We start from the raw sequence: 26,537 nt of genomic DNA, 5'->3' as shown, positions 1-26,537 counted from the left end.
AGTCTGAAAATTTACCTTGATTTCTCTTTGTTCAACAGATTTTTCCCATATTTGTTGATCATAAGCCCCAATCTATAAAGGAAAAAAACAAGGATTTAATTAAAACATGGCACGGCAAAAATATCGAATCACTGCAGAATGCAAATTTTGCACGACATCCAAAACAGCACACCTGTGCATATACATACATATTAGATGGGGGGGAAAAAAGGGGGGGAGCTGCAAATCAAAGAGATAAACCACCTTAAATACATCTGATTAATTTAAATTTGCCTTTTAAAAATTTTAAAAAGTTTAGCAATTACAAATAAAAGCACTGCCCGTATTACAGTGATTTATTGTACAGTGATGTACAATTACATAAATGTGATTTAAGCAACTGTAAATAGATAAATCTATCTCAGCATCTACTTCTGTCCTATTATCGCAGCACCATTGAGAGTGTCCTGACATACGGCATTCTTGCATGGTATGGGAGCAGCTCTGTAGCGGACAAAAAAAATGCTCTACAGAGAATCATTAAAACTGCCCAGAATATCATCGGAGTCCAGCTACCAGCCATGGACGACATCATCGAATCTCGCTGTTTGAGGAAGTTGCGTAACATTCCCAGAGACTCTTCCCATTCTGCTTACAATCTTTTTGGACTGTTGCCTTCTGGCAGAAGATACGGAACAATTAAAACTCGGACCACACGTTTTTCTGAATAGTTTTTATCCCAGAGCTATAATTGCACTCAACAATGAACTAAAGGGCCACCATCAGTGAGCTGTTGGACAGTATTAATTGGTCTGTTGTGTGGATGTTTGGGTGGTTTAGGGGTGGGGAATTTGTGGTAGGTGGGAGTGTGTTTGGGGATTGTTATGTGTGTTGGACCTGGTCTTTGGGTGTTAAGTGAATTTCGTTGTATGGGTATATTGTGTACACATGTACAATGACAATAAAATAATAATAATAATAATAATAATAATAATAATAATAATAATAATAATAAATCTATTATTATTATTATTATTATTATTATTATTATTATTATTATTAATTAATCTTTAGTGAGATTCACAGCCTTTGAGGCTGGTTAATAGCTCAGCAGCTCGAGTCCTAACCAAGGACCTAGGAACTGTTAAGGTATCATCGGAGGATGTAAGCTGTTCCGAGTAAGGTGGTTTTTTGTAGAGTCAAAATGTTCAAGTCCGGCAAATTTAGAATTTCTAAATAGCGGGGCAGCCCTTTGGGTATTGCTCCAAGGGCTCCAATTACAATCGGGACAACACACGATTTCTTTTTCCACAGTCGCTCAACTTCAATTTGCAAGTCCCGCAAATTGCAATTATTATTGCAATTATTATTGCAATTATTATTATTATTATTATTATTATTATTATTATTATTATTATTATCTGTTTTAACAGCATGGCCGGTGTTTTTTTGTTTGTTTTTTAGGTAAGTGTGTTGCAAATCATTATACAATTCCTTTTCTGCCTTTTCTGCACTGCTCCAATAGGTGGCAGCACTCAGCTGATGTTACTGGGTTTCGGAGTTAACGGTGCTAGAGAGAGGGAAAATCTCTTCGGCTAAACTCGAAAGTCGAGAATAGCATTTCTCAACAGACCTCCTCCTACGTTTGCAAAAAAGGAACCGTGCCACAATTACAGAAGTCCTATTATTATCACAAAGTCCTAATGCTTGACTTTAGAAGGTTGCTAAATTCAAGAGACTGCATTCCAAGGAGCGACGGGGGTTAGGCATCTTAAAAGGCCCAGTGTTTGTTTCTTGAGAAAAAAAAAATTATCTATAATGTGATTTGTTAGAGGAGTCGAAAGCAACTTGATGGAACGTAAGCCATCGATCGAATTCAACTGAACTGCTTTACAAATAAGTAGAGATAGGGCAGTACACCCAAATATAGTACTTTTTAGTAATTCCGGGATAAATGAGGTAAACATCTAAGCTTTGTTCCTTCTGAGATAGTCCTCATAATATAAACAATTTGCTATGTTTTACTGTGCAATAGGATCGGTCTATCGTCTCTCCCTCTCTCTCTCTCCATCCCTCCCTCCCTCCATCTACTGTATCCATCCATCCATCCCTCCATCCCTCCATCCATCCTCTCTATCTGTCCCTCTGTCTGTCTGTCTGTCTCTCTCTCTCTCTCTACCTATCCATCCATCCATCGTGTCTATCTATCTATCTATCTATCTATCTATCTATCTATCTATCTATCTATCTCTCTCTATAGATAGATAGCTATCTCTGTCTATATCTATCTCTATGTCTATATCTATCTATCTAATCTATCTCTGTCTATCTCTGTCTATATCTATCTATCTCTGTATATAGAATAGAATAACAGAGTTGGAAGGGACCTTGGAGGTCTTCTAGTCCAACTCCCTGCCCAGGCAGGAAACCCTACACCACTTCAGACAAATCTGAACAGATGTTATCCAACATCTTCTTAAAAATCTCCAGTGTTGGGGCATTCACAACTTCTGGAGGCAAGTTGTTCCACTTATTAATTGTTCTAACTGTCAGGAAATTTCTCCTTAGTTCTAAGTTGCTTCTCGCCTTGATGAGTTTCCACCCATTGCTTCTTGTTCTATCCTCAGGTGCTTTGAAGAATAATTTGACTCCCTCTTCTTTGTGGGAACCCCTGAGATACTGGAAGACTGCTGTCATGTCTCCCCTAGTCCTTCTCTTCATCAAACTAGACATACCCAGTTCCTGCAACCGTTCTTCATATGATTTAGCCTCCAGCCCCCTAATCATCTTTGTTGTTCTTCTCTGCACTCTTTCTAGAGTCTCCACATCTTTTTTACATCGTGGCGACCAAAACTGGATGCAGTGTTCCAAGTGTGGCCTTACCAAGGCATTATAAAGTGGTACCCTCCCCCAAAATATTTAAACACATGTGCAGCCGGTCCCCGCCATTTCCTCTGGTTAGGGTTAGGGAGACAGAGCTGGAAATCAGATAAGACAGCAAGAGGAGCACCGTCTTGCTCCACGCGCCCCAAAATAATAAGACCTCCCCGAAAATAAGGCCAAGCGCTTATTTCAGGGTTCAAAAAAATATAAGACAGGGTCTTATTTTCTGGGGAACACAGTACCTATCCACCCACTCACCCATCCATCTAGCTACCTTGTAAAATAGATAGCTGATTAATGTGCCAAAATCCATATTTTAGTCATTAATAAAAAAAAATATTTCGTGCTCTATGTTCAAACAGGAGTAGAAAATATATATATATAAAATAGAAGAATGTACACAACATTTTTGTAAACTGTATACTTCCAGGAACCCACATCTCTCTCAGGACCTGCTCAAGGATTGTTCTAGATAATAATTCAAGGTTTTGCTGGATAATAATTTATTCTAATCGGTACACAGCCTGGTGTTACAGGTGTTACAAAATAAAACAGTTGCAGTGTGTGCTAGATAATGCATGAAAGGCAGTTCTGACTTTTTCCTTTGCTGACTTCATTGCAGTAAAAACTAAAAACTTCACCACCATTTCTGAGGCATTTGAAGCATTAGGAAATTATTTTCGTGCCGTGCTGAACGAGTTCTCATTCTACAATTGTTATCTTTTAGAGAAAGAAGGAAGAATAGAAACTTGTGGTTTACCACACAGTCTGAAAATGAACATTATATTTCGGTTTAGTACTACTGAATTTAGTAATTTCATAAAATTTGATTAACAGATTGAAGGTTCTACAGGTAGTACGATTTACAAGGGATATTCTACACGTTGTCCTTTCTTTTAAAACTAAGTGCTCCTGCTATATGTTCTTTTTTTAATTATGAAAGCATTCGTCTTCCTTTTCTATTAAATCTTCTTTTCAAGGTTTTTTTTGGGACTTTTCACTCCAATAGGGAACAGATGTTGGGTGTCGTAAGAGATGGAACGAAAATTCTGCCGGTGGTAAACTACAAGGAGATGGATCTTGTATGAACTCTGAGATCTACACAGGCAGTTAAATAATCTGTAACAGGGTTCACAAAGATAATAAAATCTACTGGAAAAACTCTCTTTTTACAATCATGTAATCCTTTGGGTAGGACAGGGTGACTGGATAGAGCGTTTACTGGCCGGATGCCCTTTCTGACACCTAAATGGAGTTCACAGCAGATATTTTCTCTTTGTGTCCTGAAAGAGAAACATCCTGCTATCTGCTGGCTGGCCACGCCCCCATACCAGTCTCCTGGCCGCCATGTTCGTCGCCATGTTCTTCGCGCACGCGCATCCCATTGCCTTCTAAGTCCAATGGGATGCGCATGCGTGAAGAACATGGCGATGACGGCAGTAGCTTTTCCCGCCAGTACTTTTGTGAACTGGTAGGGAAAATAAGTGAATTTCCCCCCTGATATATGTGTGTGTGTGTGTGTGTGTGTGTGTGTGTGTAAACATATATATATGTATATATAGAAGCACGAAGCCGAAAACACCAGCCTGAAGATGACGAATGAGACTTCGTCGAAACGTCGCCAAGACACTTCCAATTTTACGTGGGAGAAAACCTGAATAACCAAAGACCTACATATATATGTACGTATATATATATATGTATGTATATATGTCTCTGTGTATGTATGTGTATATATATTTATGTTTTGCTGATAAAGAAATAAAGGGAGACTAGTATAGACTAGTATAGGCTTCCTGCATGTTAGGCACTTGAATTAACCTCTGAGCCACAAGTTCTCCTCTCTTCATCAGCTTGAGCCAGGGGAAAGATTAAGTATTTTTCTATCAAGACACCTGGTCTACCCCAACATGTGGGAGGGGGCATTCTTGCTCCCTTTTGCCCTTCAGCTCCAATCCAGGAGCCCTCAAGCAGTCGCATTCACGACAAACTATTTTATACCAAATTTATATTTTGCTGATAAAGAAATAAAGGGAGACTAGTATAGATCTATTTCAAGCTATTTAGCTCTCATCAGCTAGCCATACCCTTACTTGGATTCGAATTTGGGCTTCCTGCATGTTAGGCAGTTGTGGCTCAGAGGTTAATTCTACTGCCTAACATGCAGGAAGCCCAAGTTCAAATCCGAGTAAGGGTATGGCTAGCTGATGAGAGCTAAATAGCTTGAAATAGATCTATACCAGTCTCCCTTTATTTCTTTATCAGCAAAATATAAATTTGGTATAAAATGGTTTGTTGTACATGTGGGAGGGAGCGTACTGCAAGCAAATCGTTTTGTTAGGTGAATTTGGTCATGTTTTATGGCCTTTACGACACACTATATCACTACAGTTGTTAAATTAGTAACATGGTTGTTAAGTGAATCTGGTTTCCCCATTGACTTTGCTCATCAGAAGATCGCAAAAGGGGATCCCAGGGACAGGACAACCATCATGTTGCCAAGCGTCTGACCAGGACACCCAAATAAAATGAAAATACAGGGGTGAAATCTGACAATAACAACCTCTTATGTCACACTTTGACATCGGAATGAAGAGAAACGGTGTAATTATCCAGTCATTAGACAATGGCCTTTTTGTCATAAACCCAAAAATTAAGTTGTATCAGTCACCTATTGCTTAATTACTGGGTAGTCCTATTCCTTCCATAGAATATTTATGTATTCTTAATTTGCAGTTGTTGAGTCAGGAGTATGACGAGATGTACGGGAATGTCAGCTCAAACCACCATGTTTATGACTGGGGCAACTGGAATGCCATTTATGAGCATGCTTCTAAATTAATTCAGATGCGTTTTTGGGGGGGGGCAGAAATAGCTGATTACCTGAGGGAATCACCTTCTTTTCTCACGGATCTGGGGGCAGGTTCAAAGAATGGGACCTGCCAAGGGGAGCTCATGCTGTCCGCCAAATGGCAGAAACCAGATTCAGATCCCGAAGACCTGATCTCCATTTCTGCAGCGATATGGAGGCGTTCAGTTCCATACACAGAAGGAGGGGAAGGGAGGGGAGGGGAGGGGAGGGGAGGAGAGTTGGAAGGGACCTTGGAGGTCTTCTAGTCCACCCACTACTCAAGCCAGAGACCCTATACCATTCCAGACAACTGGCAGTCCAATTTCTTGGAGGGGAGAGGAGGAAGGGGAGGGCAGAAGAAAGGGGAGGGGGAGAGGGGAGGGGAGAATTGGAAGGGACCTTGGAGGTCTTCTAGTCCACCCACTACTCAAGCCAGAGACCCTATACCATTCCAGACAACTGGCAGTCCAATCTCTTGGAGGGGAGGGGAGGAAGGGGAAGGCAGAAGAGAGGGGAGGGGGAGAGGGGGGGAGAGGACAATTGGAAGGGACCTTGGAGGTCTTCTAGTCCACCCACTACTCAACCCGAAGACCATATACCATTCCAGACAACTGGCAGTCCAATCTCTTGGAGAGGAGGGAAGGGGAGGGGAGGGGAGACGAAAGGGGAGAGGAGAGGAGGGTTGGAAGGGACCTTGGAGGTCTTCTAGTCCACCCACTACTCAAGCCAGAGACCCTATACCAGTGATAGCTAACCTTTTTGCCATCACGTGCCAAAAGCGGGAGGAGCATGGGGGATCGCACGCATGCCCGCCCCCCCGTGCCCAGCCCCACATGCATGCATACACAACCATCACACCGTGCATGCGCGCACAATGCCCCCCCCCGCGCCGTTTTGGGCCTAGCAGGCCTCCATGAAGCCTCCAGAGGCCGGAAACGGCCCTTTTCCAGATTTCCGGTAGGCCCAGTAGGCCCGTTTTTCACCCTTCCCAGGCTTGAGGCTTTCTTGGAGCCTGGGGAGGGCAAAAACAGCCTCCTCCGCCCCTCCGGAGGTCATCTGGAGGCCAGAAACTGCCTGTTTCCCGACTTCTATGGAAGGGACCATGGAGGTTTTCGTCCAACCCCCTGCTCAAGCAGGAGACCCATTGCAAACAAAAAACCTCCAGTTTTTTTAGCACAACCACAACTTCTGGAGGCAAGCCGCTCCATTAGTTTACTCTAGCTCTGGGATTCATTTAACCATCTATACATTTAATTTTCTGCAGCCCTGCCAGAATACGTGAGGGAAAGAGAGAGAGAGAACTAACTAGTTCTCCCCACGGCCCTTGCATGCATGCAGCATGGCTGAGGACGTGGGGGCGCACCCCTTTCCCCTCCCAGCAACCTTGAACGGAAACCCCAAACGGGGAGGACGCGGCCTAGTCTTGAACTGTGAGGGATGTTGTTGTACGACAGTTGGTTTAAGGAGGAGGAGGGGGGGCAGGAAGTGGTCCGGACAGAGATAATAACAGTTTCTTGAAAAAAAGAACGAATTTTAGAACTGTCTATTCTTCAACTTGATTTTAAAAAAAATGTGGAATTCTTATATTACTCCGGGGTAGGAGTGAAGCGTTTGGACAAAATTACCCACTAACAATCGGAATGGAGCTGGGAGGGACCTTGGAGGTCTTCTAGTCCAACCCCCTGCTCAAGCAGGCGACCCTATACCAGTGATAGTTAACTTTTTGGGCACGGAGTGCTGAAACCAGAGCGGGCAAGCGCCGGAGCCCCAGAACCAGGAAGAGAGTACTGGCCAGTGCGCATGCACGCAGCGGCCAGCTGCTCTTTCGGGTTCCATCGCATGCATGCGCACGCCAGAACCCAGAAGAGGGCAACTGTCTGTCACGCATGCGCGCGACGGAACTCTGAAGAGCAGCTGGCGATGGCACGCGTGCCCACAGAGAGGGCTCTGTTTGCCACCTCTGGCACGCGTGCCACAGGTTCACCATCACGGCCCTTATACAATTTGAAACAAGTGACCGCTGTCGGAGCATTCACAATTTCTGGTGGCAAGCTGTTCCACTGGTTAATTGTCCTCACTGTTAGGAAGTTTCTCCTTAATTCCAGGTTGCTTCTCTCCAGGGTGGATTTGATTTAAATCGAGTCGATTTAAATCATTAGTAAAAAGACTTGATTTAAATCAACTCGATTTAAATCATAATTTTTAAAGAGCAACTGTCATCTCTGCTACTCCTTTGACCCGCTGTTGACTCACCGATAGTCCCAGTGTTGCAGAATATACAGCCTCGTGCTACATAACTAAGCTCCATTTCATGCTGAATAAACTAAATTATTTATCTTAAATAGAAAACTATCTTACGATAGATTTTTATCCCAAAAGTTTTTTATTAAAATAAATTCAATAAAAATCAAAAAAATCTGATTTAAATAAAAAAATCCGATTTAAATTTTAAAAAATCAGATTTTTTTGATTTTTTAAAAAAAATCATTCATTTTTATCCACCCTGCTTCTCTCCTTGATGAGTTTCCAACTATTATTTCTTGTCCTGCCTTCAGGTGCTTTGGAAAATAAGTCGACCCCCTTCTTCTTTGGGGCAGCTCCTCAAATACTGGAGTACCGCTATCATGTTCCTCCCCCCCCCCCCGTCCTTCTTTTCTCTAGATTAGTCTTATCCAATTCCTGCAACAGTTCTTGGTATATTTTAGTCTCCAGGCCTTTAATCGTCTTAGTTGCTCCCCGCCTCACTTTTTCCAGAAGCCCCAACTTCTTTTTTGCAATGTGGTGACCAAACCTCGATGCTGTATTCCAGGTGTGGCCTTACTAAGGTTTTATCAAGCGGTGCTAATACTTCACGTGATTTCGATTCTGTGCCTCTGTTTATACAACCAAGGACGACAGTGCAATAATATCGGCCCTTACATTTGTGTCTGTGTGTGTTTAACGGGAGTTGATTTTTGTTAAGCCGGGAGAAGGGGAACAGGTTGATTAATTGATCTGGTAAGTTTCTGGTGGAAAGAATAATGCGTATCCTTTCCAAATTTAAACCCGAGCTTCGGGATAAACAACTTGTGGTCAGTTTAACTAGAGCAGGAGTCTGCAACCTTAAACACTCAAAGAGCCATTTGGCACCCGATTCCCACAGAAAAGAAAACACCGGGAGCCACAAAACCTTTCCTGTGCCTGACGATTTCTTCAGCGGTCACAAAACTAGCATACGTAGTTGAATTAAACGTTCTGTTTTCTTCTGAAACTTTTCTTTTTCTTGGATTTATCCATGATTGGCCTACCGGGAGTTGAAAAGCTCAATAAATCGCGTGCCGGTGGGTGTCGCACATCGGCGGTTGTGACGCATATTTTGAATGACAGGGAGCCGCAGCAGAAGGGTGAAAGAGCCACATGCGGCTCCAGAGCTGCAGGTTGCTGACCCCTGAATTAGAGGCTGTGAGGGTATCACTGTGTAGTCCAATACTTAGCAACCCGGGTGTTTCTAATAGAAACAATAAATATTTCAGCATCAATGTATAATTGATGTCCAGGCAGACGTCCATCCGTCCTAACCTAACTATTGATGTAATCAACCTGATAGACATTTTGGCCATACGAAAATAAGAATACAAAGAAATTAGACAGACGAGGGCGACAAGATCCAGACAGAAGTAGAGATGCACAAGAGGGAATAACGCTTCTATCAGTAAATGTCAATGACTTAAATTCTCCTATTAAGAGGAAAAATTACTTTAACAAATTGAGTAAGATGTGTTTAGATATAATAGTATTGCAAGAAACGCATATAAAGGAGTCACATCAACAGGTATTAAAATGTCCTAAACTGGGGAATATGTTTACAGCTCTATCTCAACAAAAAAAAAAAAGAGGAATTGCAATATGTATCAGGTAGGTCCTCATCTTACAAACTGAGCCCAAAATTTCCGTCGTTAAGCGAGACGTTTGTTAAGCGAGTTTTGCCCCATTTCGTAACCTTTCAATTTGCCGCAGTTGTTAAGCAGCTCACTTAACGACCGGGACAAGAAAATGGGGCACTTAACAAACGTCTCACTTAGCGACAGAAATCCGGGGGCTCAATTGTGGTCGTAAGTCGAGGACTTCCTGTATCTGTATTCTAGCCTTCCCTGTGAAGATTGGATTACTGCTTCAATTCAAAGTTATTGTTTTTTTCAGAGAAAAACTTTGCCTAGTTTTGTAAACACGCAACGAGCAATTATAGGGACTTTTTAAAATTTTAAATATATCTAAATTTGGAGCCGGATGAATTAACTTGGAAGCTCAACTATTTTTATGTAAAAATCAGTCTAGGCCTTGTCACAGGGATCAAAGCTAATTGATGTTTTTAAAAGTCTCGTCACTCTTTGTAAATAAGAAGGCAATTATATTAAAATTTAAGGCACTGGATGATGCCCTGAACAGTAATCAGCCGTACTTGTTGCCATTAAAAAAGCTCCTCGTGACATAAAAATGTTTTATTCACTAAAAAGGCCTTTAGCTAAGGAAGATTATTGGAGCCTCATAAAGTCATTAGCTGGTCCTAATTAAGAGGAGGTAAAATCCAGCTCTTGAATAGAGGATTTCTGCAAGTTTTTCTTCTCTTCCTTTTTCCTATAATCTTTTTTTTTTTTTAAAAAAAAAACCTTCTAGGAATAAAGAAAACCCCTACTACAAATTGATGTACTTATACCAGGCTGAATTAGAATGGACCAGCCAAATTTCAGGAGATTTCTTGCGACGTTTCCCCTCTAAACTGCATTAAATGGAATCTAATAACCAATAAAAGGAGAATATTTGTAGCTCAGGGTTGAAATGAGGGTGCTCTCTGAGCTTAGTGGTTTTCTCGCAGACGTAGGTAACATCATCAGTACTAGGAGGGAGGGAGATTTATGGACAGGAGGAGGATTGTCACCAGTGGTAGAAGGGAGAGGAGTTTCGGGGGGGGAGGAGGAGGAAGAGGAGGAGGAGAACTGTGGGGGTCCTTGGTGCTGTCTGATCTTAGTGGGTTTTTTGCAGACGTTTCATTACCCAACTAGTTAACTTCATCAGTGCTAGGAGGGAGTGGGGTTTGTCGAGAGAAGGAGAAGGATTGTGGGGGTTTTGGTCCTTTCTGAGGCTGGCTGCTTTCTTACAGACGTTTCATTACCCAGGTAGGTAACATCATCAGTGCTAGCAAGAAAACAACTCAGTTCAGAGACCACCCAAGGGATCTAGTAAACAATTTGTATTTGTACCTAAACGATGCTGACTTGAGCTGAAGTTCACCCTTAAGCCTTAACCCAAACAGACGGAAGCGTTGGCTCTTTAAAAAAAGGCATTCCTGAATTTGCATCCCCAAAATTCAAACGCACGGAGAAACTCCAGCCAGTAAACAAGAATCAAGAAAGAGGAGACAATGACTGCATTCATATATGAATAAATATGCCCAAGGCCACTATGACTTAGACCCATGCATATTTCTTCAGTAACATTTGAAAAACTCACTCCTGTGAGTCAGCTCCGTGCTAAGTTATTTTCTGCATAAGGAAAGCATTGCCAGACACGTCTTACTGCACCTACTACCTCCAGATGTTATAAAAGCTTTGAGGAACCAGAGGATAAATCTGAATTATTTTATTTAAAAAAAAAAAACACCTCAGATATTAGTCCCAAAGGTGCTTTTTTCAGGAGGCAACTGGACTCTTTTTTTTTGTTTGAGGAGGTTTCGCTTCTCATCCAAGAAGCTTCTTCAGCTCTGACTGGATGGTGGGGGAATGGAAGGATTGATACTCCTTGCAGACAGCTGGTCATTTGCATCCTTTTAGAGGGTCCTTGAGGCCACTTGGAGGTTTTACCTGTGTCCTCAGGGTCACCTGAGTGGCGCTCCTGTAGTCTGCCATTTTTCCAGTTGTCTGTAAGGAATATAAAGCCTTCCGTTCCACACTATCCTGTCAGAGCCGAAGAAGCTTCTTGGACGAGAAGCGAAATGTCTTCAAAAGAAAAAAAACAGAAAGTCCAGTGGCCTCCTGAAAAAAACACTTTTGGGACAACTGTGACCTAGATGACTGAGAATCTCTACAGACTTTTAGCTATTCAATTTGGGATGAACACTCTTGGAATGGTGTGGGAGTAGGAATGGATTTCCCAAGGGGAGAAAAATTGCAAACTACAGGAACTATTAGCATTACTCAGGTGACCCTGAGGACACAGAGAAACCTCCAAGTGGCCTCAACGACCCTCTAAAAGGATGCAAATGGTCAGCTGTCTGCAAGGAATATCAATCCTTCCCTTCCCCATCCATCCAGTCAGAGCTGAAGAAGCTTCTTGGATGAGAAGCGAAACGTCTTCAAAAGAAAAGAAAAACCAGAAAGTCCAGTTGCCTCCTGAAAAAAAACACCTTTGGGACAAACAAACCATGATCTGAATGACTGAGAATCTCTACAGACTCCCAAGTTATTTGTGCGACTGTGAATCCCTTCCACACAGAAGCTTAAGTTTAGTAACATCCATTCAATCCTGGAATAGTTCAAGTTGCAGAACAAGATGCTACCGGTAGTTGCAGGATCCAATCTGGGTCGGTCAGCGGGACCAGAGGTTCTGTCTTCCGGGTTTTTGGACTTGTGCTGGAGCCCGTCTTCAGGGAATTTCTGTTCGGGTCTCTAAGAGACCCGGTGCCAAGTTTTGCCTTGCGCTGCGTTTGGAAACTAGTTATCTGGCAGCTAGCCAAGCGAGATAAGGTTTGTGTTGATAAGTATTCCTCTGAAAGACTGTTTGGACAAGCCTTGCTGACTGTGAATGGAAAGGAATTCACAGTCGTGTAAATAAAAGAGGTTTTGCCGGGACCAAGACTCTGCTTCCTAGTTTTTAAGGGAGCCTAGCTCAGAACACTAGGGTTAGAGAGAAATTCCAAAAGCTCGGAAAACCAAATCTCTGATCCCGGTGACTGACCCAGATTGGGTTCTGCAACATTATTCTCCCGGGACACGCGTACTCGCCTTCATCCACTACAGATGATCTTCGACGTTGACCACAATTGAGCCCAAAAGTTATGTTGCTAAGGTGAGATCGTTGTGACGTGAGTTTTGCCCCATGCCGTGGTAACTTCAAACGGCCACCTCAATGAACTGTCGTAAGTCGAGGACTACCTGTAATCAGGCCAGGCTGTAATTTCTTTTAGAACCATCATTTCGTACTGGAAAAAAATCTTACCTTTTTCTGGTACCAGACGATAGCATCTGTTACTTTGGAGGCCATTCTGTGGCATTTATATCCAAGTCATTTTAGGCTGTGGAGAAAAAAAAAAAAAAAGAAAAGACAACACACAAATTTAAACCTTAGAATTTCAACTACCGCATGCACAATAAGATGTTTTAGCTTAAATAGGGATGGACATCCGTCAAATGTTGTCATATTTCCAACACACCCGCTATCATACTGGTATTATTTCTTAGGTGTCTTTTTGGCAAAAATCCATTTTGATCAGGGGGTATGATTTCATTTAGTATTTTTTTTAAAACTCTTTCCGCAATTATTGTGACAAATATTTTACAATCGGCATTTAACAACGAGATTGGCCTATCATTTTTAATTTGTTGATTATCTGTATTGTCAGGGAGTATTTTAATAGATGTGACCACCACTATTTAATCCAAGTTCAAATGCTGTGAACGAAGCCGATTGTGTCATACATACTACTTGTTTTTCTAGATCAACGGGGGTCAAACTCAAGGCCTGGGGCCTGGGGCCTGGATCCGGCCCGCGGGGGGCTTAGATGTGGCCCGCGGGGCCACCCTGGAAACAGCGAAGGACTGGCCTGAGGTGTCTTTGCCAGTGAAAACAGAGCTCAGGAAGGCTGTGTGCAGCCCTCCCGGGCTCCGTGTTCGCTGGCAGAGGGTTGCAGGAAACCGTCGCAGCCGAAAACAGAGCTGGGGAGCCCATTTTTGCTGGCAGAGCGCTCAGGCCGCCACAGGCGCCCCCCCGACACGAGTGACATCGAGCTGGCCACGCCCACTCTACCCCCCCCGAGGTCAAACACAACCCTGATGCGGCCCTCAATGAAAACGAGTTTTGACACCCCTGTTCAAGATGATGTTTATTGAGTTTCTATTTCACAATATTCTTTAAAGGATGGAAACCAACCAAAGAGAGAAGCAACCTGGAATTAAGGAGAAACTTCCTAACAGTGAGAACAATCAACCAGTGGAACGGCTTTCCACCAGAAATTATGAATGCTCCAACACTGGAGGTTTTTAAGAAGAGACTAGACAGTCACTTGTTTAAAAAGCTCTACAGAGAATCATTAAAACTGCCCGGAATATCATCGGACTCCAGCTACCAGCCCTGGACGACATCTTCGAATCTCGCTGTTTGAGGAAGTTGCGTAACATTCTCAGAGACTCTTCCCATCCTACTCACTATCTTTTTGGACCGTTGCCTTCTGGCAGAAGATACAGAACAATTAAAACTTGGACCACATGTTTTCTGAATAGTTTTTATCCCAGAGCTATAATTGCACTCAACAATGAACTAAAGGGCCACCCTCCGTGAGCTGTTGGACAGTATTACTTGGACTGTTGTGTAGATGGATGTTTGGATGGTTTTAGGGTTGGGGAATTGTGGTGGTTGGGAGCGTGTTTGGGGATTGTTATGTGTGTTGGGCCTGGTCTTTGGGTGTTAAGTGAATTTCGTTGTATGGGTATACTGTGTATACACGTACAATGACAATAAAGTTATTATTATTATTGCTTAACGCATTGTAAGCCGCCCTGAGTCTCCGGAGAAGGGCGGCATATAAATCGAATCAATCAATCAATCAATCAATCAATCAATGGTATAGGTTCTCCTACTTGAGCAAAGGGTTGGACTAGAAGACCTCCAAGGTCCCTTCCAACTCTGTTATTCCGTTCCACTCTTAATTCAGAAATCATCTCCCTTTACTTTTGGGAGGGGGGGGTGTTTGAAGCTTCTGCTTTCCAATTATGTGTCACAGTCAACTCCTTCTACTTCCTGTTCAGGAATGGAGAACTTCAGATCTCTGATGGGCTTCCAAATAAAGCAAGTAACCAGTTTCCTTTGCAATAAACAGCTGCGTTGCTAATAAACCACAAGATCTGCACTGCAAATGAAACCTGGCTTGGAACCGATCTCTTAGACGAATGCCGATCTCCCTATATCCTTTCTCCCCATAGCAGCTCAGCTCCAACACTTAGGCTGAAGAGGCACAGTGTTCAAAGGGACAAGTACTATGGGAACTAAAGTGTTAAACCGAGGGACTCCTAGTGCTCTCTGAGCTTATCGGTTTTCTTGCAAACATTTCATTACCCAACTAGGTAACATCATCAGTGCTACAAGGGAGGAAGGTTTGCAGAATGGAGGCGAAGGAGGAGGGGAGGAAGAGGAGGAGGATATGGAGATCTCTGAACTTAGTGGTTTTCTTGCAGGCACTTCATGTCGTAAGTCATAAGTCGAGGACTACCCGTATACAATATCGTCGAGAGAGTAAAAGAATTGAAATGGAAATGGGTTGGTCACAAAACAAGAAGAACAATGGATTCCACTTACTGTATTTTTTGGAGTATAAGAAATTTTCCCCAAAAAAAGAGGGTGAAAATCTGGGTGCGTCTTATACTCCGAATGTAGCCCCACCCAACCTCTCGAACGGAGATTTCAGAGGCTGAAAGAAGCCTCTGAAAGAAGCTTCAGAAAAAAAGCCTCTGAAAGAAGCTTCAGAAAAAAAGCCTCAGAAACAAACTTCAGAAAAAAAGCCTCTAAAAGGCTTTTATCTAAAATAATATGGCAAACAGCAAAAGAAGAATCAGTAAAGGTTTTAACCAAACTATGGTAACAAATCTGGAGAAGGACACAATAACCAACAGATCGGAAGAGGTTAATCTACATACCAATACCAAAGAAAGGAGATTGAACAGAGTACAGATAGTCCTTCAGAAAAAAAGCCTCTGAAAGAAGCTTCAGAAAAAAAGCCTCCAAACAGAGCTTCAGAAAAAAAGCCTTTTTTTTTTCTGAAGCTTTGCTTTGGAGGCTTTCAGAGGCAGAAAAAAAAAATTCTGAAATGGAGTTTCCGAAGTTTCAGAGGCAGGAAAAAAAGCAAGGCACAGAGCTCACAACCAACCAACCTGTTGCTAAAATTCACCTCTGGGAACAGCTGATTGGGGGTATTCCGGGAGGCCGATCTACCCGCCAATCAGCTTTTTTCTTATTTTCCTCCCCAAAAAACTAAGATGCGTCTTATACTCCGAAAAATACGGTAATCAAAAGTGTCCACGAGAGAGACTTAAAACAAGATGGATGGAGGACATCAGCAAGTACCACGGGGCCAATTGGGAGAAGAAAGTTCAGGGCCCTGTAGGCTGGAAACAGGCAGAAGCAGCCTTCATCCTGCAAGGGATAGACTGTGGCTAGAATGATGGTTTATTCAACCACATATCTGAGAGGTCCTTGGTGTTCTCTGAGCTTGGTGGTTTTCTTGCAAACGTTTCATTACCAAACTAGGTAACATCATCAGGGCCAGTAAGGAGCGTTGTTTGCTGTCAGTTTATCGTTTATTTACAGGCATTATTCATTGAAACTAAAAGCAAACAGCACTCCTTACTGGCCCTGATGATGTTACCAAGCTCAGAGAGCATCAAGGACCCCAACTGTCCTCCTCCTCCTACTCCTCCCCTCCCTCCTAACATTGATGATGTTACCTAGTTGGGTAACGAAACGTTTGCAAGAAACCAAGCTCAGAGAGCACCAAGGACCCCTCAATCCTCCTCCTCTTCCTCCACCTCCTCCTCCAACTCCACTCTGGGTTTCAACCGTGGGCTACAAATGTTCTCCTTTAATGGAACCACATATTTTCCTGAGATGCCCCATAAGTTTCTTTAAGACAATCACGCCGTCCTAATGATTTCCGCTCTGCTAGAAAATATGGATTGGGAGAGAGAAAAGGAGGCTACGTATTTCTCAGTGCAATTCTCCGGATGGTTATTTTGCGCCGTCTCAAATCTACATTCCGTGCCTGTAGAGAAACGACCTTCAGAAGGTTACTGAACGGAGAGCTTCTGGCAAGAAGTCCTGCTCCCGTTCCCCAGGGCCTGTCGAAAGCATCACAAAAACATCATTTCTCTGAGTGTTCCCCAGACACAAGATAACATATCGCTACAGGGACGCCCGAACGATGCAAAATGTACAGTCTTTTTTAATCATCGGCGCAGTCTGTTCTCGGCGGCCTTCGTTCGTCCCACATCTGGGGACGAGCTGAATTTTCGAGCGGCCGACCCTTCGCATCGAAAGCGAAGATCACTCAATGCCCTAGTTCCAAGAATCCAAAAGTCAGACTTAAAAAAAAAAAAAGAAGAAGAAAAATTTAAGGAGTTGGAGAACGCATTTCCATACCCAATTCTATCCTTAGAAACCCCTTCTAGATAGCTTACTAAAAAGCAGAGACATCACCCTGCCAACAGAAGAGCGTATCGTCAAGGCGATGGTTTTCCCAGTTGCAATGGATGGCTGTGAAAGTTGGACCATAAGGAAGGCTGAGCGCCAAAGAATTGAGACCTTTGAACTCTGGTGCTGGAGAAGACTCCTGCGAGTCCCTTGGACTGCAAGGCCATCCAACCGGTCAGTCCTAGAGGAGATCAACCCTGACTGCTCTTTAGAAGGCCAGATCCTGAAGATGAAACTCAAATACTTTGGCCACCTAATGAGAAGGAAGGACTCCCTGGAGAAGAACCTAATGCTGGGAACGATGGAGGGCAAAAGAAGAAGGGGATGGCAGAGAATGAGGTGGCTGGATGGAGTCACTGAAGCAGTCGGCGTGACCTTAAATGGACTCCAGAGGATGGTAGAGGACAGGAAGGCCTGGAGGAACATGGTCCATGGGGTCGCGATGGGTCGGATACGACTTTGCAACTAACAACAACGACGTTCTTAGAAAAGTGGGGAAAACAAAAAACTCAAATCGTCCGTCAAACCATCCCACAGTTCGCCAGCTCACCTTGCCGATGTAATTGTTCCTAGGCACACCTCTTTCGTTCTCTCTCTCGCTCTCTCCCTCTGCGTGCCGCAAGCAATTGAAGTCTCAAAGGGTTAGAAGCTGAAAATAATGAAAAGGCTTCAGGAGGCTTGGGAGGAAGTGGGTGAGCAACAGGTTGAGTGCTCAGAGAGGAAAAAAAGAAAATGTACTTTATAAGTGGCGGGTGACACAGCTGCAAAGAATTTTATTTGAGAAAAAAAAAAAGAAAGAAAGAATGCCGGGCAACTTGCGGGAATATTTATTTAGCGGTGCGCCATAAACGTGCAACGGTAAATAAATGTTAGCATGAAGGCATTTTAAAATGTACAGCAAGGAGTAAATTTTGCACCAGGTGTAATAAATCTTAGCAGAAAGAGCAGGTTAGTTTAAGATTGCAAAACCAAAAAATCAGCAGTCTGTCAGCGTCTTTTCTGATGGCAGGGAGTTCTCGACTTATAGCAGTTTGTTGAGTGACCTTTCCAAGTTACAACGGCACTGAAAAAAGTGACTTGTGACCGATTTTCACAATTACGGATAGTTCTCGACTTGCAACAGTTCCAAGTGACCACATTCCAAGTGACCACGTTCCAAGTTACAACGGCACTGGAAAAAAGTGACTTACGACCGATTTTTTCACACTTGCAACCGTTGTAGCCTCCCCATGATCAAAATTCGGACACTTGGCAAATTGACTTGTATTTACGACGGTCGCAGAGCCTGTGATCTTCTTTTGCAACCTTCTGACAAGCAAAGTCTACAGGGAAGCCAGATTCGCTTAATAACCATGTTACTAACTTAACGACGGCAACAATTCACTTAATGACCTGTGGCAAGAAAGGTCGCAAAATGGGGCAAAACAAAAGCCAGATTCTCTTAACAACCGTGTGAATAACTCCCCAACCGCAGTGATTCACTTAACAACCGTGGCAAGAAAATGGGGCAAAACTCAGTTAACATCTCTCTTTGCTCAGCTGTTGGGCTCCCTTTGCCGTCGTAAGTCAAGGACTAGCTGTAAAACTTTCTAATTAAAAAAAAAAATACTGCTGCGTATCTGAAATTACTTGCATGTAACATCCCACAAAAACTATAAATGGTTATTTTTTTAGGATGATGTTCTCCAAACCGGTTGCCTCTGGATACGCGGAAATTGCAATTCCCACATTTGTGGTCAGTCGTGGTTGCGGCTGACGCTGTGTGGGACGTCTGGCGTTGTAACTCAAGCTCCTGTCAAACCTACAGGGTTGGGAGAGGTTGTTTCAGGTGGCGAAATCAGGAGTCAGCATGAAAACCTCTGGCAAAAAACTCCTCTCCCCTTCAGCAGCTGGATCCGCACATTCCTTTCCTTACCGCTAACACCCCGCCTAGCCTTAAGGACAACAAACACAACTCTTAACCGTTGCAGCCAAAGGTATCCCGTATCTTACCACTTTTTCCAAAAGAATTCCAACCGGCTGTGTAATACGGCAAGTTGAAACTGACACAAGGAAACAGCAGTAGCGCGTAAGACTTCTACAGGAAGTTCTCGACTTGCCACCAATATTTCTGTTGCTAAGTGAGACATTCGTTAAGCGAGTTTGCGGCGTCCTGGGGTCGTGTGAGCCCTTCCTGCGACTTTCCGATGAGCAAAGGCAATGATTTCAGATCGGAAGGGACCTTGTAGGTCGTCTAGTCGAACCTCCCCCACCCCCACCCAAGCAGGAGACCCCACCTATACCATTTCTGAAAAAAATGGCAGTCCAACCGTTTGGCTAACTGAACAACCGCAGGGATTCACTTAACAAATGCGGCAAGGAAAGTTGCGAAATGGGGCTAAATTCACTAAGCAAATGTCTCGCTTACCAACATTGATTTTGGGCTCAATCGTGGTCGTATGTCGAGAACTACCTGTACTACAAAATTAAACAGTGCATTTAAGAATTTCACTACCCCTATGTGTCAGGCGCCGGGGAAATCAGGAGATTCAGGCAGTTCAAATAAAGACTTATTGCAAGCTTGAGTTCTCTACAAGAATCTGACCAACTAACAGTCAAAGGAAATGAGCGGGAGATAAGAAAGCCATTCAGGGTGGGATGGACTTATATCTCTTGTGGCCACGCAGGAACTCGTGACTGATGACACGTTTGACAACTCCCACAGTCTCAACCTGGACATCTCCTACACCAGGGATATCAAACTCACGTCGTCACGTGATCTATCGGGATTTTTTCCCCCTTCGCTAAACTTGGGGTGGGTGTGGCCAACACATGACACATCCGGCCTATGGGCCGGGAGTTTGACACCTGTGTCCTACACTATGTTGCTTATCTTCTAGAAGATCTTACTATCATTTGTGTTAAGTACAGGTAGTCCTCAACTTACAACAGTTCCATTTAGTGACCGTTCAAAGGTACAACGGCACTGAAAAAAGTGACTTTTCAAACCACCTCCCCATAGTCACATGATTTACATTTGGATGCTTGGCAACTGGTTCACATTTACGACAATTGCAGCGTCCCAGGGTCATGCGATTCCCCCTTTTGCAACCTTCGGACAAGCAAAATTAATGGGGAAGCCAGATTCACTTAACAACCGGATGACTTAATTTTTCAACCGCAGCAATTCACTTAAAAAATCCAACAAGAAGCGTCGTAAGATGGAGCCAAACTCACTTAACAAATGGCTCTCTTAGCAACATTACATTTTGGGCTCAAATGTGGTCTTAAGTCAAGGACTCCCCGTATTACCATTTAACTCTCTCACGGCACCAAAAAGACCACTAAGCTTTAGATAATCCATAAAATACCGTATTTTTCGGACTATAAGATACACCTAAATTTACAGGAGGAAAACAGGAAAAAATCATTTTTGGCCTCCGTACGTCGTATTTTCACCCTCCCAGGCCCACAGAAGCACTCTGCAGTGCTCTGCATGGCCCGTTTTCACCAAAAATGTGCCTGTTTTTGGCCTGCAGGCTGCTTCTGGGGGTCGGGGAGGGTGAAAACATGACGCACGGAGGGTTCAGCAGGCCAAATATTTGGTCTCTAAGGCACTGTTGTGACCCAGGCCCAAGTAAGTAGTAGGAAAATCAGTCAGTGAAAAAACAAACTTTATTCGAACAGCTGAGAATGACTTCATTCCCAGCGTTGTTCAACTAAATTAAAGCAAATTCCTCCTGACACAAATTCTTCAGTCCTATCGCAAACCTTGGTCCAATTAGGCAAACTGCCAAAGGCCTTTTTTGGCAAACGTTCAGAAGTCACAGATACAAAAATAAATACAAGACGTAGATGAAGATGACGACGAAGCTACCAACGTTGTTTTCCGGCAAAGCCCAAACGCTAGTCTGTTTTAAGCCTTATGGGAGGGGCCAATCATCTCTTGGCCCTACTCCCGAGTCGTCCTCTTTGCTTGAGCTGCTCTTGCCTTCTGGCAGCTCTTCTCATGTGTGCATTAAGAACAGGCTCCTCCTGTTCCTCTGCCTCACTCCTATCAGTCTCTGGAGGCTCCGGAGTCTGTACATCACTCCCCGATGGCCCTGGCCCCATCTCTGCCTCCGACGCAGAGCCCTCATCTGAGCCTTCCCCAGCCTCCAGGACTGGCCCCTGTTCTTCCTCAGCCTCATCGCTGTCCGACTCCGCCGCCAGCTCCACACAACAGGCGCACCTAAATTTTCACCCACTTTTAGGGAAGGGAAAGGTGCGTCTTAATACTCCGAAAAATACAGTATTTACATTTTATTCAAACGCACACCTTTGCACATTAGCCGTTGAATTTTTAGTTTACTGGCCGACGTGAAGTTTGTGCTGATTTTTAGAGCGCACACATAACAACCTTCTCAAAGATGAGGTGTCTCTAAATTGTCATTTCACCCAACAAAAGCTTTTCTTAAATCTACGTGCAGCGATAGAGGTCAAATTGTTCCAGTAGTGGTACAATGAGTTTTTCCTAAAATCACAAAGACGGTTGTAATAGTACAATCGAAATCCTCCTTTGTTTAAACAGCAAAACGTTTTGTTATTTTTTCTTTCAGATGTTTAATTGCCTCCAACAATTAAAACAACCTTGTTGACAAAGAGGTAGCTCCCGGGGCCTTTTTCGGCAGCATTGATTTCACTTCCTTAAAGATGAGTCATTTTAATCCGGAATACCGATCTGTACCGCTAAATTCCAGATAAAGCTTACCTGACTTATTCATATTTACCTGGCTCTTGCTCTGGTTAGATCCTTTGCCAAATAATTGGAAGAGTCAAATGTTTTAGTCAAACATTGGTGAGCAATGAAAATCTTACGTTTTTTTTCATCCTTTGCTTGGTCCGGCCGTACGTGAAGAAGTCATTACAGTTCATTTAGTGACCGAAGTCACTACGGCCCCGAGAACAAGAGATTTATGACCGTTTTTCACACTTATGACCATCGCACTATTCTCCTTGGTCACAAAATGAGAACACTTGGCGACCGATTCCTATTTATGACGGTCAGTCACCATGGCGCAACATAAAAGTGACATATGACCGTTTTTCACACTTACGACCATCGCACTATTCTCCTTGGTCACAAAATGAGGACACTCAGCGACCGACTCCTATTTATGACAGTCAAAGTAACCACGGCGCCATAAAAAAGTAACTTATGACCGTTTTTCACACTTACGACCATCACACCACCCCTCTTGGTTACATGATCAAAATGAGGACGCTCGGCAACCGACTCACATTTATGACAATTCATTTAGTGACAGTTCGAAATCACCGCGGCCCCGAGAACAAGGGACTTATGACCATTTTTCACACTTATGACCATCACACTATTTTCCTTGGTCACAAAATGAGGACACTCAGTGACCAACTCCTATTTGTCACAAAGTCACCACGGCACCATAAAAAAGTGACTTATGACCGTTTTTCACATTTACGACCATCGCACCACCCCTTGGTCACGTGATCAAAATGAGGACGCTCGGCAACCGACTCACATTTATGACAGTTCATTTAGTGACCGTTCGAAATCACCGGAGCCCCTAGAACAAGGGATGTGATCAAAACGAGGACGCTCGGCAACCGACCCACATTATGACGGTTGCAATGCCCCAGAAGGTGGATTCATTTAATAGCTGCGTGCCTAACTTATCCACAGCAGGGATTCACTTAACAACTGTGGCCAGAAAGGTCACAGTTGTTAAGTGGGAGCAAAACTCGCTTAACAAATGTCTCGTTTAGCCACAAAAATTGTGGTCATAAGTCGAGGGTTATCTGTATTTCAAGAGTCACTGTTACTTAATGCAAACTGAAATATCTTTCCATTCTTTTTTTTTTGTCTTGTAATCACATATAAGAATCTCTTCAAGAGCTTAAATAAAAAACCAGAATAACAGAGTTGGAAGGTACCTTAGAGATCTTCTAGTCCAACCCAAGCAGGAGACCGTGTATCATTTCAGACAAATGGTTGTCCACTCTCTTCTTAAAATCTTCTAAAGTTGGAGCCCCCACAACTTCTGGAGGCAAATTGTTCCACTGATTCATTGTTCTGACTGTCAGCAAGTTTTTTTTTTCTCCTTCGTTCACAGTAAGCTTTTTGGGCGAAAGCCACTCGATGGTAGAGAAGATTGTTCATCCAGAACGCTAGTTAGAAAAAAAAGGACTTCCCATTTCTTCTCTGGTGTCCTTTGCCAGCACTTCTATGAATAGCAGCATTTTGTCGGTACAAGTAACGGCTTTGTTAATTGAGCCGAAACCATGATGCTAATTTCCTTGCGCTGCAATATTTAAGTCTATTCCTCTGCTGTGTTCCTTATATATATATATATATGATGCGTCAATCATTCTCGGTTAACGTTTTCCCCGTCTCTTGCATTTTTTTTTTTTAAAAAAACCACCAACTATGTAAATTATTAATGTCGTAAGTAATTTTAGACAAGACGGCACACTGTAGAAAATATCGTACAAGAAGCAGATCGTAGGTGGAGTTTTTAAGAAACGACGGACTGCATGACCGAAAATCAAAGATGAATTTGAAACAACATCCGACGAGCACTAATAGGCTGAGTTGAACGCAGATCTATTTATTTTATTTATTTATTTATTTTTTAAATTTTTATACCGCCCCCCCTCTCCCGAAGGACTCGGGGCGGTGAACAGCCAAAATTAAAAACACACAATACAAACATTAAAATACTATAAAACGAAATTAAATTTATCTTTGGCTTCCCCAATTTAAAACCCCTTACCCATAAAATTCCCCAATTAAAAGATTTTTAACCCAGCAGTCCTTGACTTGCAACGAAGTAGTCCTTGACTTACAACAGTTCGTTTAGCGACTGTTCGAAGCTCTAACGCAGGGGGTATCAAACTGGATTGCTTCGAGGACCAGACCAGCATTGTAGTTCAATGTAGTTGTAGTTCCGCAGCCGGCGGGGGGTGGGGGTGGGGGGAGATGGGATAAACCAGGAGTCAGCAACCTGCGGCTCTGGAGCCACATGCAGCTCTTTGGGCCCTCTGCTGTGGCTCCCTGTCGGGCGATCCCACCACTGGCTGGCTCCACCCTCACCCTCCCCTACCAGTCACTCCTCGCCTGGCCTGAGAAGGAAAGGGCGACAGCGGGGGATGGAGAAGCGGCCAGGGCAGAGACAGAGACAGATAAAGAGAGAGGGGGAGGGAGGGGGGAGAGAGATATGTCAAAGGGGTTTTATGGTTCCCGGTATTTTTTAACAACTGGTTCTCTGCCCTACTGACCGGCTGGGTAGGCGTGGCTAGGGGGGGATCATGTGACTGGTGGAAGTGACCGACATTGAGTTGGCCACGCCCACCCAGGTTTTGTGGCTCCCGGTGTTTTCTTTTCTGTGGGAAACGGGTCCAAATGGCTCTTTGAGTGCCTAAGGTTGCAGACCCCTGGGATAGACGCTTCCTGCAGCACCCTGCCGGCCAAAACAAGGTGCGGAGGGGCCGTGCGAGCGCCCCCCACGTCCCGTTTTCAGCCTGGACAACCCCCTGCTGGCCAAAATGGGACACGTGAAGGCACACGAGCCCCCCCCCAATTTTGGCAGCCAGAGGCACCACGGGCCGGTCCTTTCCTATTTCCAGGCCGGCCCCACGGGCTAGATTTAAGCACCCCGTAGGCCACATGCAGCCTTCGGGCCTTGAGTGTGACACCCCTGCTCTAACGGTACTGAAAAAAGTGACTTATGACCGTTTTATAACCGTTGCAGCATCTCCGGGGTCATGTGATCAAAATTCAGACGCTTGGCAATCGGTTCACATTTACGACAGTTGCCGTTGTCTTGGGGATCATGTGATTCCCCTTTTGCGACCTTCTGACCAGCGAAGATTCCCTGAACAACCATGTGGCTAACTTAACCATTGCAGCGTTTCATTTAACAACCGAGCCGAGAAAATTCATAAACTGGGGCGACACTCGCTTAACAAATGTCTCGCTGAGCAACAGAAATGTTCAGCTCAATTGTGGCTGTAAGACAGGGACCACCTATATCAGTGATGGCTAACCTTGTTGTCGACGTGCGCCAAAAGTGCACGCAAGCGCGCGCGATAGCATTGCCTGCACCCATAATGCAATGCATGCATGACACCTACCCGCGCTCCCCCTGGGCATGCATGCATAACCCCCCGTGCTCCCCCTGGGCATGCACGCATGACACCCCGCGCTCCCCCTGGGCATGCGTGCGACTCCCTGCGCCCCATTTTGGGCCTAGCAGGCCTCCCTGCAGCCTCCTGGAACCCAAAATGGGCCGCGGGGGGTGGGCCGCAACCCCTCGCACTCTCCCTCACCCTAGCACATGCCCGCGTGATCCCCCACACATATACACATGCGTCTCCCACATGCGCCCCACACATGCGTGGCAGAGACCCGAAAATCAGCTGGCTAGTGGGAGGTGCGCCCGCATGCGGGGTGGAGCTGAGCTGGGCAACAGCTCACATGCCAGCAGAGAGGGCTCTACGTGCCACCTGTGGCACGCATGCCATAGGTTTGCCATCACAGACCTATATATTCATTCTAAAAATCTGTGGAGGACTGGATCCCTGAAGGTTCGTTATTAAACACACTTTTCTCCATCACTAAAATTAAAATTATGGTCAACTCCCGATTCTACGCCCAACCCTCAAAACAAGCAAATTCCAAGCTATCTGACTTCTAACACAAAAGATTTATCGTGTTTATGAGCGCGTTAAGTAAACCCGCTTCACTTTTTGTTACAACTTTTTTAAGGTTAAGCTTTACGAACGGCGTACGACTCCGTTCTAAATATAAATATAATGCAAATACCTCTCCTTCTCTTGTACGGTATCCAAAAACCTGCTTTCAGATTATAAAATGTTGCCAAACCAGCCAAGACTCTGTCCCAAAAAAAAAAGAATTCAGATTCTGAGAGTTTCATTGCAAAATCATCCGCAATAACAATTCCTCCCACCCCCCCTCCTTCATTCGGGACATATTTTCGCAAGTCTATATTTGCAACTTTCTGCGTACAAAATCTGGGTTCGGCTAAACAAGCTGAAATGCCAGCTCGTAAATTATATAGTCATAGACGAGAGGGATTCCATTCTCCATTCACATGATCCTTGTTTTGTAGGAAAATCTGGCCAGCCCTTTTTTTTTTTTTTTGCCTGATGCCGCCCTGGAAAACACGCACAATGATATTTTCCCACAGTGCCTGAAATGGTTGAATTTAAGAAACGCCACCAGAAAAAAATCATCACCATCATCATCAACGGGGTAATGTAAGCTGACGGCAAACAGGGACGATGAGCAGAAGCGGAATTGCTATATATAACTATTATTTTTAGAAAGAAATGTTCCAAATAATTGACTATTCCCAACACTTAATTCTTCCTGGAA

General features: G+C 43.9%; 1 protein-coding gene across 2 annotated transcripts in view; it reads right to left on the bottom strand.

Annotated features, from left to right (window-relative positions):
- Positions 1-26,537, bottom strand: part of PHTF2 (putative homeodomain transcription factor 2) — a 71,098-nt gene that overhangs the window by 33,842 nt on the left and 10,719 nt on the right. Inside the window, exons 2-4 of one of the 2 annotated variants that reach the window (XM_087874338.1) lie at positions 17,694-17,792; positions 12,905-12,980; positions 16-72 (exon numbers count right to left, since the gene is read on the bottom strand). In XM_087874338.1, coding sequence (XP_087730464.1) covers positions 16-72; positions 12,905-12,949 — 102 coding nt within the window. In that variant the 5' untranslated portion in view covers positions 12,950-12,980; positions 17,694-17,792. The remainder of the gene's footprint in view (positions 1-15; positions 73-12,904; positions 12,981-17,693; positions 17,793-26,537) is intronic. The other variant, XM_087874336.1, reaches the window with a different exon arrangement.

This window comes from Pantherophis guttatus, chromosome 7 (assembly GCF_059756535.1).
Source record: "Pantherophis guttatus breed Tessera chromosome 7, ASM5975653v1, whole genome shotgun sequence".
NCBI classification, from domain to species: domain Eukaryota; kingdom Metazoa; phylum Chordata; class Lepidosauria; order Squamata; family Colubridae; genus Pantherophis; species Pantherophis guttatus.
This window is presented reverse-complemented; position numbering and strand designations above follow the sequence as displayed.